The following is a 13,572-nucleotide window of genomic DNA, read 5'->3' as shown; positions in this document are numbered from 1 at the left end:
ATATATTAGTAATATAGTTTCTAACGTAAAAAAACCCCAAACAGCTTTAGGTAGAGATCAGCATTTCCTCACGTTTTCAGGTCTCGACTCTTTATTCAGGCTACAATTTTCCATCTTCCTCCATAATATACTTCCTACATAAAACTCACTTTGTATCCTGTGCTTCTCTTCAGCTTTACATGCACAGTATTGAGCATGTAAATATCACAGATTTCCACAATAGCAAATACAGTCATTTTGGTTGACAATGATTAACTGAACTGGTTTAATCATAAAGAGTTTTGAATTGTTATCTAGCTTGGTCTCGAGAGAATGAGAACTGCTGACAAGGTTTCATGCTTAAGGAGAGGCTCAGGAACTTACCCCATCGAGTACTTTCTGTGTGTCCAATGAAACAGTTTCATTTTTCTCTGCCTTAAGTGTTTCTGTTTTTACTATACTTGGATCTATATTTCCTCTCTGGAATATCTGACTGCTAGCTGTAGCCATATCTTTAATATCTAAATCCCACTCAAGTTATTACTTCCCTTGATTTTTATATCTTTAATTCCCCTCTACCCACTAGTAATTTTATTTCATTAATAATTCTCTTGTCAAAATCAGAAATTCGTATTCCAGCCTGAAGAAGTAAAGGGTTTTTTTCTTCAGGTTTTTACATTTTTATTATGACTGCTTTTATGGTTTTGCTTAAAAATTTTATCTCAAATGTAATTAATTTTTGTTGATTTTTCAAAGATTTATTTTCTCCATGTAGAAATTCATATTAATGACTTACAGCCTGCCTCACAGACTTGTTAGCTGCATTATTTGTTCTCTTGCATGCACACATTTCTTTCTTGATCTTCCTGCTAAGAAAAGCAAGCATGTCTGCAACAAAAAAAACATTCTGGCTTATGCAGGAATGATATTTCATGATTAGTTCATTAAAATTTAATTTATATGAAGCGATGTAGCTACTGAGACACATTGTTTCCAGATACCTCAAAGGTTATTGTTACTTAACAGGTATGACGTAGGCACTATTCCTTACATTTATTTAAAAGTACATCCTGCCAAGGTGCATCCTACCATCCTGTTCCCTAACTGTGAATAAAAGGCATCTATAGTCAGGCTGCGTTAGAAGTGTGTAACATTGATTTGAAGATAATATGTAGAAGTAGGAGTGTCTTTTTTAGCTACTGAATAACGTACAGTGCAGTCGGTATTCTTCAAACGTGCACTTTTTTTGGTAAATCAAGTGGACTTGCTGAAGTAAAATATTCTGCCAAGCTTCCAATGATACTTCTAGTGATGCAAGTATTAGCTTGAAAGTTAACAGTGAAAGGCTTATCATTTGCAGTCAATTACAGCATCTGTATTTGAAAGAAATATACTTTGAATAAGTAGTGTGCTAATAACCAACTACGATTTGCAGACTTGTTCTAATTTTTGCTATTGTTGTGCAGATAACATTGAAGTGGCTTATCTAAAGACCTTGACCAAGGATGATATTATACAGTTCTACAAGGTAATTTAGTGATGTAGTTGGAAAGGGCTGTAGATATAACTGGATGTTATTTGTGTGAACTATGAAAGCATATAGTTATGCCTGTTTTAGGTAGATGATATGATTGATGCAGATACCTTAATAATAATAATCTTGTTTCCTGAATCTGACTTAGTTTAATGGCATCTAGCTTACTGTAAAATTTGTGGAGAAGGATTGGTTTTTGTTACGGGTTTTTTTTCTTCTTACCAGCTCTTAGTCTTCTCTTGTCTCATTTATCCTTCCTTCATGAATAAGTTAGGCAGAACAAAGGAGCAGCATAATGATGCAATAATTGTATGTTGCAGCTCAGCATGAAGTTGCTAGACAGATATCTAATATAAGCAATTGAAATACTAGGGGTGCCCCCCCCCCCCCCCCGAATAAATTGGGCCTCATTCTTTTCATTTTGTAACAGTTTTCATGGACAGTGATAATTCACTAGATTGTGAAATGTACGTAGTATTTTATTACTTACAGAGCAGCTAATAGCTCAGGGAGTACTTTGAAAAATAATGTAGATATATATCCTTGGAATTCATTATTGGATGGAAAAAATTCTGCCCGTGAAGCAGCATGTGTATGTGTGTATCTGTGTGTTCTTGTTTTTCTTTCTTAGAAGGGGGCTAGTGTTATTCCAAGTCATTTCTCTTTTGTATTCAGTTTTATTATTTTCACTATCCAAGGTCATTTTATATTAGCATCTATTTTTATGGGACAGTCTTAATGCTTAAAACTGGTTCTTATTTACATGGCACAGTGAACACTTAACATTTTAGTCTTTTTTTTTAATTATTATTATTAATAGTATGATAGCATGGGTGAAGATTGCAACAAATACAAACTTAGTAAATGGAGTTCTTGTAGCCAGCCATCGTTTAATAAATACTAACTTGATTCACATTCTGGTTTTGTAGAATTATATACTATTTTGCTTACACTAATGCTCAATACATGATTATCCAGTATTCCAGAGCAGAAATAGCTGGCTAGATTGGTGAGGTAGTCCAGCTGAGTTAAATAATTGTGTTCAGGGTGATATGCTTCCAGAAGGCCGCTAGGGATTGAAAATTCTGCAGAGATTTTAGGTTGCATTCCTGATAATGTGATAGTTAATGGCTGAATTTATGTTACTTCCAGTTTTTCTGAGTCCCAAACAGTAGATAAATTCCTTAACTTGTTTGTAAAATAATTCAAAGTACTGTATGGATGGCTCTTAATAATATTTGAAGTGACATCCCAAAATTCATCCCTCATTTTAAAGCTTAAATTAAATGCTTTCATTCTTCTACTGTTTTATAATGTCTGAGTGATACTTCCCACACCTGAAGGACTTGATGTTTTTTACTGTAGGTGCTGTTGGCAATAGATGCTCCCAGAAGACACAAGGTATCAGTACACGTCCTTGCAAGGGAAATGGATTCCTGTAAGTATTGTGCTGAATATAGCATTTAATCAATTCCTGTTCAAGCAAGTCCTAGTTAAAGACAACCATGTTATGTGATACAAATGCACTGTAAGAAGAACTCAGCCCTGGAGTTTATATATGTTTCAGAGGAAAAAGTATTTCTTTTTACAGGTTTTCTTCACATGGGTGCTTCAAATTTTCTGATTGATGTTTGTGACAAAGTTCTTCAGCCATTCTGAAGTGTATCGATACTAAAACTTGGTATCTTAAACTAGCACCTAGTTCTTCAACAGGCTATTTTAAAACAAACTTAAAACTCTGTAATAGTCCTACAGGGAAAAACAAAATTCGGATTTGCAGTTATCAATACAATGTGGTGTGGTGTGGTTTGGGTTTTTTTCCTGACAAGCAATGAATGAATCCACAACTTTATTCAAGCACTGCTAAAGGGAAAAAACCACCACAAAACAACCACCAACCAACCCTCTGGGAATGCAAACATTATATTTCAACTTGAGAAAGTTGAAGTTTATTCAGGTTTTATTTTCAAATAATCTAGATTAGCTGTGCATTGTATACTGTGGTGTTCTATGTTAGAATTCAAGAAGGAAAAGGTTAGAAGTGTTTTTCACTAATATAAATAAACAGAAGGGAAAAACCTCTATGTTGTTCTGTGCGGATTTTGTACCAGTTTTACTGGACTTAAATTCCAACAAGTAACTGGTTGCAAAATCAAGACTATTAAAGGCTTGTCCATAGAACAGAAAGAAGCAGATAGCTGTGTGCCTATCATGAAACACTTCCAGTCTCAGAATGATTGATTTTTTTATGGTACTGTGGAATTTGTAACTCTGCAGCTGAGTAAGGAAGAATTGCTTCAAAGCATCTTTCCAGTTTTCATGACTAGTCATTGCTAAGTAGAAATATTTCTAATAATTTTCCTATCTAGAGAAGACTTTTTAAAGTCTAATAATTATATTGCCAGAATGGTTTAGCATTTGCTTGAAATACTATCTTCCTAAGACAAGGGTGAGCATGGGAGAAAACCTAACAAGTGGTTACTCTTACAGAGATTACAGCAAGGTATTCTCTCCTACTTCTCAGTTGTAAACCATTTAATCTGGCAAGTGGCCTCTCTTCTGCCGTGAAAGAGAAATTGGAACTTTAATGTGTTTTCTGTGGCTCCAAATGAGCATTCTTCCAAGAGCAGGTGCCCATCCTCTAGAGAGTAACACAAAGGAGGAAGGCTAAAAAGCTTCCCAGAGAGAACCCTTCCTCTTGGAGGCAGACACACCGTTTTCTGAGAGTGGAAAAGAATCGGAAGCAGTAGAGTAGAAATCTTGGATTTAAGGAGGGCGAAGCACTTGAACTCCCAGGGTGAAGGTTAGGGTTGAAATTTGAGTATGGATGTAGGAGGCCAGTTTAAGGAATTTAAGACTAGAAGTTCTCATGGACGAGTAGATTGGATGCAGGAAAAAGTTTTGGGGGAACTGGAGTAGGGCATGCGTGGGGATGGGCACGGAAGGCTTGGGGTTGCTATCCAGAATTCTGGTACGTAGAGTAACCCTCACGTGTCCGTAGGCCTGTCCGCGCTAAAAGGTGTGCTGTTGTTGCATTGCTCTTGTTGCATACACCAATGGCATTTACTACTGTTCTCAGAATCCATGCTGAAAAACAATGTTAAGTATTCATTGATCTGTAGGTTAGCAATTTTTATTTCTACATTATAATGTGTAAGTAAAATGAATAAAAGGCACTGCCCCAGCACATGTTCTCAAGTCAAATCATGGATTAAGCTCTTTGTATTGCTACAGACAGCCATGGATATAAAAGCAAAATCTTCCGAAAATCTTATGTACAGATACTTGAAAATTAATAACCTGTGATACCTCTTATAAAAGAAAACAGTTTATTATGTAAAAGGTACTGATTAAATTATGGTCCTGAATTAATTTTGCTGATGTTAAATAGGCCCTGTTGTTGGAGAATTTCCATGCCAAAATGATGTGAACCTGGCACCAGCACCACCACTACCACAGGTAAAAAGAAAAAACACACAAAAAATCCCAGCCTGTATTCTTAATATGGAAGTTTAGTATTATTAAATATAATATATAAAATATATTTATGTATAATATGTATAAAAATATAGGGAGAAATGAACTTCTTTAATTTCATGCTGTTGTGGGGCTGACATTTCAGCTGTTTTCCACATGCATTGTTATCCTTAATAACAGGGAATTTTCCTGATTTTTTTTTTTTTTTCCTTTTTAACAGTCTGTCTTGTTACCTTTTGTTCCTTCTAGTCCATTGAAATGAAAGCTAATAGTAGTAGTAGAGTATCTACACTGTGGAGTAAATACAGATTATTGTCTGGAAATACTGATTTGTATATGATCAGATGTGTCAAGAGAAAGATGCATATGCATCAACAATTTTATCATCTTTGTTAAAAACAAACAACAACAACAGAAAAACAACCCAAACCCAACAACAACAAAACCAACTATCTGGTCATTATCTTAAAGCTTAAAATATTAATGCATATTCCTGTCAATGTGTAACCTGTGGAGGAAGAAATTTGACAAATTCTATGCATAAAAGTATTATAGATTTCACTTTGTGGTTCAATATGATAGCACTGGACCTTAAATGAATTTTCTTGAAGAAGGATGGTAGTGTTTGCCCCAGCAGATAATTAACTTTTCACAATGCAGTAGTAAGTAGATTTGTGTTCTTATTCAGAAATAATAGGCGAGGTAATCACCATGGGTGGAGATTTCTTTATGAATTATATGTGGCTATGTTAACCATTATGACTGAAATATTTAAAAGTTGCTTTGTTACTGCAACTAAAAATAATAGCTCATTGAATTGCTATTGTTTTTATGATCTTACCTCTGATATTCAAAGAGTAGGTGGGATGTTTTGAAGTAGAATTTGTGAATGTAAAGACAAGCTCTGCATTTACTAAAGTTCCTGCCATTATTAGTAATGCAATTACGGCATTATAGCTGTTGTTTTAAATTATCTAGAGTAAATATGAAACCATTTATTTTATAAGAAATAACACTGTATTTTGGGGATCTCGTAATAATGAAGCATGAATCACTAACATAGAAAAGAGCAAGAAAGATGTTCATATGTAGCTGTAGCAAAAGTTAAAATAAAAGCAAGGAATTTCTCACTTTTCTGATCAAAGATATTGAGCAGACTTTCTCTTGCGTACGCTTCTTTGCAGCCAAGTGTGATTGAAAATATGACAGAATTCAAGCGCAGTCTGCCACTGTTTCCACTGGTGAAACCACATATCAATTTCATGGCTGCAAAACTGTGAAGAACCCCAATGGATGAAGAAATGCAAATGATCAGTACTGACATGGTTTCAGGGGACTCCATGATGAACAAAATTATTAAAGATCATTAGCATAAATGGTTCTGTCCGTTATGAAAGCCCCAAATTACTAGTCGGTTCATTTGACATTAGCTGTGTGTTAGGAATAGAGAGCATATAAAAATCAGTTGTGGTCACGTGTCATTTATATAACAGACTACCTGTTGAAAACCAAAATCAACTGAAACAATAATAATAAAAAACTTGTAGATGCAGTATATTTTTAAAATAGTATATCCCTTCACATTTTCATTTTGATAAAATAACCCTCCAGAGCAAAAACAATGGCTTGAAATATCCTCGTTACTCTTGAAAAACAGCGTTTAGTATCCCAATAATTATCTTATTGGGGGCTGGAAAGGGTGAGAAAAGTAGGTCCTTTTTGAGATGGGGTCAACAATTTTTCTTAAAAATAGGGACTTTCACATTTTTTTGAAGTGACGTGTTGAATGATACTTTTTTAATTGATCCTTAATGCAACCAACATGTTTTCTATTTAAGTTTTATGAAGACCAGGGTGGGGAGGGGAAAGGAAATTTGACAACGCAGTAGTAAGTGAGAGAATTGTCTTAATGAGCATAATTGAAGACACGGGCATGATTTTAATCTTTCTATACAGATTTGGGGACATTTTATATTAAAACTAGTAAAATGCTGGAAACACTTTAATAGTGTATCTTACTTTTGTTACCAAAAGTATTGTCCCAGTCTCTTAATACTGTCAACATTCTGTTCAGTTTTTCAGTGTTATTGTGAATTGTTTCCATTTGGTATATAAAATACTTTATTTGGTGTCATTTTTTGTTTTCAGTTGTGCGTTTACTGGTGGAGAACTCGAGCTATTTTGCCTCATTTGTTATGTTAGGTCTAAGTCCAGCAAAGTACTTAATAGTGCAAATAACTTGAAGCACACCTTAGTTCTTGACTCAAGAACAGGTGAATGTCAAATATGGGCCCTGTAGTGAATCAGATACATCATTCTGATACATCTGCGTGGGTCCTTGTCCTTCAGGAAGGCGTTGGGACAGTGCAGTACTGGGTTAGCGGTACTGCTGTAGCACAGGCTGTGGTTTAGGTTGCATCACAAAATGTTTGTTCCTACTTCTTCTAAAAAGGCTGCGCAAAACCCAACAGGATCAAGAATTATGCTGAAATACTGTATGTATGTATCTCCATAATTTAGTAAACTGGGAAAACATTCGTGGTAACTAATCTTCACCAAGTTTACTGGCTTCTGCAGAGTTGTCTTGTACTTGAGACAGTCCCCAAATACAAAAAGGTAAGGGAGCATCTTACTAATGATGTTCTCCTACCTGCTTAATGCATAAAATCAATAGTAATAATTCAGACAGGAATAGAGTATGCAAAGCACCGAAGATATAAAATCTGTTCATTGATGGTGTTACTGTGAGTTTGCTTCTTACTGAAAGAACCAGAAACCAAGGCCCTGATGTGACACGCATGTTGTCATATGTCAGAATCCCGATATATTTGATAGGGCTGTTCTTCTCCTTGAGTCAGTGTTCTTACACGGGCTTTGAAGCCAAAATAAATGAATGGTTGCCAGGGTAAGGGCCTTAAGTTGTGTTTTATCTGAGAGTCTCTTCTAATTGAATAAATGCAGTGTATTTAAAAGTTGTTTAAAGCCTAACAGTACATGTTTCAACCTATTTTTAATACATTTTTTGATAATTTGTGATGTAACCTGTTGCCAAAGAAGGGCACTAGCATTTTTTTGTAGCCCAAGAGGAAAAAAATTTAAACATATTATAACAAAAGCAGTAAAGGTGTCTCTGCTCACCACATTTTTCATGGATCCTTCACATAAAATGGGCTTTTTACCCTCTTGCATTTCACTTTTGTTTATAGTTTTCCTTTAGTAAAAGTATTTGTATTATAGATATTAAAATTTTTGACAACATATTATAAAAATATATATTTTGGGATTTAGTATTTAAACATACCACTCTTATGGTGAATAAAATGAAATGGCTTCTATCGTGTGTAAAAATAGATATATATATATATATTCATGGAAGTACTATCAACTCTAATTTTAACAAATTATATAAATAAATTGGAATAGCAGTGTATTTAATAAAAGCTCACAAATCACGTTTTCCAGAGGAAAAAAAATGCAGAATTTCAGAGTTCTGTGACTGGATGTGGAAACCCATGTAGTTTTCCAGCAACTCTTAATTGATTTTAAGTGTTCTCCAGCATTTTACAGTTTCTGAGTTTGATATAGCAGTAAATTTTGATAAACTCAGGCATACTAATGGGTTCATTTTAATGGATCCAAAGCTGCAGTGTCTACAAGCAATAAAAAACTACCTAGAATACACTGTAATTCAATTTTAGTGCTTGTTAATTAGTTTATGTAAGAAACCATAAATTATTATTACATAACTGTAATTTTTGCAAGTGCTATTTTAAGCAGTTGATGTGGAATTGGGTGCATGTGACACAGCCAGTATGACAGAGTGCTAGAGTTATTCTGTTTACAATAAACAATCTGAATTTAATGTTTGGAGTTCTTAATTTGTTTCATTTCAGTTTTTTGCATACTGGTAATGTTACATCTATCAGTCTGTGCATGTTTTTTATTATACAGTGTTTTGCTATCCAGTTGCTTGGACTAGTTACTAGGCTGATACAGCATTGCTGGAAAAGTATTCCCAGTCACTTTCAGGGAAGTTTCAGAGGACTTCCCTGTGTGGCATCCCACACCTTTTAAGGTAGATCCATCTGTGTTGCTCTCTGAGTGTATGAAATCTTAATAATATAAAGGTAGAAATATTTGCACAAGACAGGATTTTAATTATCAAATCTGAAAGTGTAATTTCAGAGCAGTGCTGCAGCCACACTGAATTGTGCCTAGCGCAGCTTTACAGTGTCGCTTTTGAGAAATTACTTTCCCTGATCTCTTTTTTACGCGTGCCAAAAGATTATTTTTCGAAAGGTTAGGAGTAAGTGTGACTGTTAGAACAGTAAATAGTGTCAATTCCAAATTCTGACAGTGCAAAGATACAGGTCAGCAGGTACTTCTGCTGTTCCTAATGGGGCTACTTGAAGCAATATTTGACAGTTAGCAACATTAAGAGACAGGTTTTGTCCTTGGCATTGGGAAGAGTGGTTGGTACTCTCGGTGAAGAAATAAAATGCCTGCAACCCACCTGGAAAAGCATTTGACCCTGACATCAGGGCTCTCTTTCTCCACTCCTAGTTGTTAGGGATTGGTGTAAATCTTGACTCATTGGCTTTGTCTTTTGCAAAAATCAAGCTATCCAGATTGATTGTAACGTTAGTAGTATGTGAAATCTGAAGTCCACTTCAAAGGAAGAAAGTGTGTAAGGCCAAAGGCTCAGCAGAATGGGAAATGTCACAATTAAACCAACTTGAACTCAAGCATCTAAACAGAATTTAAGGTTGAAAATATTTATGGTTTCTTAAATTAAGATCTGTAAGCCACCCCAAGGCTGTTAATGGAAAGTGCAGCATTAAGGGATATAGGTAGGCACCACACTGCCGAGCATTTGCTGCTGTTAACTTAGAGGACTCCCTCTGCAGTGATGCAATGCAAGTTCTTACAGTTCTTGGCTGTTTGTGCAGTGGCTGGGGGAGGATACACAGCTCCAAGTGGGCTTCAGGTTCCTGTTGCACTGAGCAAGGAATTGACTGGGCTTGGCCAATGGGAAACTCTAGTGAGAGGCGTCCAGGTTTAAATCCCACATCTTTCTGAGGATCCATCACCACCTCACTGTGTGTTAGCTGTCCTTCCTTCTGCTTCAGACTTCCATTACAGCTTTTCACTACCTGCTCGGCTTTCCTTTCAAGAAGGGGGAGTAAGGAATCGTGGTACTTCTGTAGTGACTGCCAAAGATAATGTAAACTTTTCACTGGAGCAGCAGCAGCTAGAACTCAGGACCCCCCTTCCAGCCCTCCCCTCCACCCGTACGCAGAACTGGGGATCCAGTGGTATGTGTGGGCTCATACATGCACATAGTCTTACTCTGATTAGAAGAGATTCCCTTCAAGAGAAGGGAATGAGGAGGTCCCCAAGCTGTGTTACTAACCTCTGGGAAGTGGGGAAAAATAGGCTAGAGAAAATTCTAATAGAAGGTGGAAATTAAGTTGATTTTTTTGTTTGTTTGGTTTTTGTTTTTGTTGGTAACTCGCACTAACCACTGAGTTGTGGTGCAGAAGAACATGCTTTTTATGTGAAGTCTGTTGTAAAGGATGAACTCCTGTGAGGGCAGAGATAAAGACAACTGCTTGTGACTTCCAGGGAGATGTAGGAGATTGATACTAATGCATTTTACATAGTTAAGACTGAGTCATTTCAGAGCATGCGCAAAAATGGTATCAGGGATATCAATGTAGAAAATGTGGGTGTGTACAAATGTTAGTGAAAGCTGAGACTGGGTTTTGAAGATCACAATTTTGGACGTGATGCCTTTTAGTGGTCTTAAAAATTTGCTGAAGAGTGTTGAAGAGGTGTGCTTGATAAGGCAGTGCTGGAACTGGTTTAAACTACCAGAAATACGTAATCATTTCACAGCAGTAGTGCTCAAAAATGGTTCATTTGGTATTTTTCAGACATTCTAATTTGCTTTGGAATGAAGTTAGTTTAGCAGGGCAGGTTTCAGCCCAGTTGGTTATTTGTGCATGTGTGTAGAAGCCAGGGAAGTTCACAACAGATTAGTGCCCATCGGTGCTCTGGAGTCAGTAAGCTGTCAGCAGGTCAACATCTCCCCACTTTATCTTTTTGTCATTACAGTAACTTTTAGCTTGCCTAACACTTGTGTGTTCCAAGCCTTCTGCAGTAGTAGGGGAAAAAAAGGTGTTTCTAACGACCAATTTACTGCAAGGGAAGTTCAGTGTGTTGAGATACCAGTATCATTCACTGGCACATACCTGTTAGGGGTGAATCTTCAGGAATCTGAAAAAAAATCCACGCAGACAAATCTGTTGTTCACAGATTTGATTAGCGTTAATTTCCAGACAAAAATGTAGGAAAACAACATAATTGTGACAATTCTGCAGCATTAAGTGTGTTTTAGGAACACAGGAATCTGTATGTATAACTTCATGTGGCATCTCCACAAGCTGATTGTTCAGTTCTGATGCTCTGTGTGTCACCTTCCGAGGCAGAAAGCTCCGGTGTTAATCTCGCATTGTGTCACGTTTCTCTGAGCAAGGTGAGGTTACCCACTGTTACATCAGCCAAAGGTGTCATTGATGTCCCTTTAGCACTGGGATGCACCGGGTGTGGGCTGCATGGGTTTTCTAGGATATTTTTTTCTGTGATTAGAACTTACCTTCTAATCGTGGCAAGCTTTATCCATAAAATTATACAAAGATGGCATTTACAGTATGTCTGAGCCTGGAGAGCCACACTGGACTGCTGCTGAAGCTCAGCCAAGTGGGAGAGGGAAGCAAGTAGGACTGCTTCAGAATTAATTTGAAAACAGGTGCTACTCAACCGCAGCAGGAGACTGATCTGCTGTTGTATGCACAATTTGTTTTTATTGCTGTGAATAATTAATAAAAATGTACCTTATGCAGCCTTTTCCTGGAAGTGGGAATATTTAAGAGTGGAATAGGTTGTAGGCTTGATGTAATTTGAAGAATGTATATACAAAGAATGCTTGTAGTTTGGATTTTCCAATTGAATTTAAGTGTCAGTAATCATTAGTTTAAAGATGTGATGAATGTGAAAATACAAAAGATTGTATTAAGCTCAATGTATACAAAATGTAAGTGTGAGCTGGGGTGCTTGCCCACACAATGAACGACTTAATAAAAATAATGTTGAAATGGAAGATAATGCTTATAAATTGAAAGCAACTAGCTGCATGCCATTTTGCACTTGTCTGATAATCATGTCTATCCGTTATGTCACTGTGTATAAGTTACAAATTCCTGTGAAAAGGGGTCATGTGTTATGTCTGTAAACTACCAATGCACAACTGTGGTGCTGTATAGCTAATAATTGTATTCAGCTTTTTAAAATGTTGAATTGAGTAATTAAGAGTGAATACAAGACCTTGTTTTCAGGACAGTTCGTAGTGTCTGAACAATCGTAAGTTTCTTTTAGCTCTGAAAGCAACAGAATAAAAGTAGGAGAATCTCATTAATTTTTTTAGCTCTACATTCTCTACCAAACAGACAGACAGACAGACACACACACACAGGCAGTTGAGATAATTATTAATTTCAAATTAATGGAGATAATAACTAAATCCTTAAGCTGGCCTAACAACTGGAGTAAATGTGTTGCCTTGTGGTGTGTTGATGGGCCTAGATTATAAAATGCGTATCTTAACAATGGTTTGGCATAGACTGATTAGTAATTTCAAATAATCTTAAATACTGTTGGAATAGCTTAATAGTCCTGGAAGTCTTGTAACATTCATGGATTTTCTTTAATTTGAGATCCGGATGCAGGGTCTCTGTCTTGCATAGAAAGAAACAGAGTCCTGTAGTTTAATAGCTTGTTGGGGTGAGCTTTAATTTGGCAATGTTAGATCTTCTGTGACAGAAATCTGTTACAAAGGTGCTGGTGGAGCTGCCTCGCTATTCCCCAGGAGTCACCATCCACCGTGCAAGCAAATAAATAAACCCCAAGATAACGTGTCTCTACATTTGTAAAGAATGCATTTGCTATGTAATAAATTGATCACTTTCTCTTAAGCTAAAGTAAATAATAGACCTTCTTAAAACTGTGTGGAAAGATTTAATATTTCTGGTTGTGCAGCAGCTTAGGAAGAGGTAATTGTTCACAAAATAGACTGCAACACAAAATCAAAACAGAATGTAGACTTTAAACTTTTTCATTAAATAAGACTATAAGGGATAGTACAATCAGCTTAAACCGTTTTACTTATTCTGTTGGTAATTTCTGGTTTATTGAACATTCTGAGGTGCCCTCGTAAGTGATACCGCAGCCGTACTGGCCACAGCGTGCGCAGTCCTGGTAGCCGGGTAGTGCAGGGGAGAGACTGCACGGTTTGGGAAGGTGTGAAGGGGATGGATGGTGCTACAGCATCCGGGGACCGACAGCAGCCTGTCGACCGCGGAAGCTGAATTTAGAATGTTTCTTCCTGGTCCTGACGGTGTGAATGGCTGAGGGCGGCCGGAGGGAGGGCGATCCCGTCGTTGCTGGCCTCTCCCAGTCTCGGTGCCTTGGGCAAACGGTGAGGTTCTGTTCCACAGCAGTTCCAGTCTCCTACTCACCCGATC

General features: G+C 36.8%; 1 protein-coding gene across 5 annotated transcripts in view; it reads left to right on the top strand.

Moving 5' to 3' along the window:
• IDE (insulin degrading enzyme) overlaps positions 1–12,463 on the top strand; it is a 70,450-nt gene extending 57,987 nt beyond the window's left edge. For all 5 annotated transcript variants that reach the window (XM_056351174.1, XM_056351176.1, XM_056351171.1 and 2 more), the window contains exons 22-25: positions 1,446–1,507; positions 2,879–2,951; positions 4,905–4,972; positions 6,175–12,463. In XM_056351174.1, coding sequence (XP_056207149.1) covers positions 1,446–1,507; positions 2,879–2,951; positions 4,905–4,972; positions 6,175–6,270 — 299 coding nt within the window. In that variant the 3' untranslated portion in view covers positions 6,271–12,463. The remainder of the gene's footprint in view (positions 1–1,445; positions 1,508–2,878; positions 2,952–4,904; positions 4,973–6,174) is intronic.
• Positions 12,464–13,572: the final 1,109 nt, after the last annotated feature.

The sequence above is a fragment of the Falco biarmicus genome, chromosome 9 (genome assembly GCF_023638135.1).
Source record: "Falco biarmicus isolate bFalBia1 chromosome 9, bFalBia1.pri, whole genome shotgun sequence".
Classification (NCBI taxonomy): Eukaryota; Metazoa; Chordata; class Aves; order Falconiformes; family Falconidae; genus Falco; species Falco biarmicus.
This window is presented reverse-complemented; position numbering and strand designations above follow the sequence as displayed.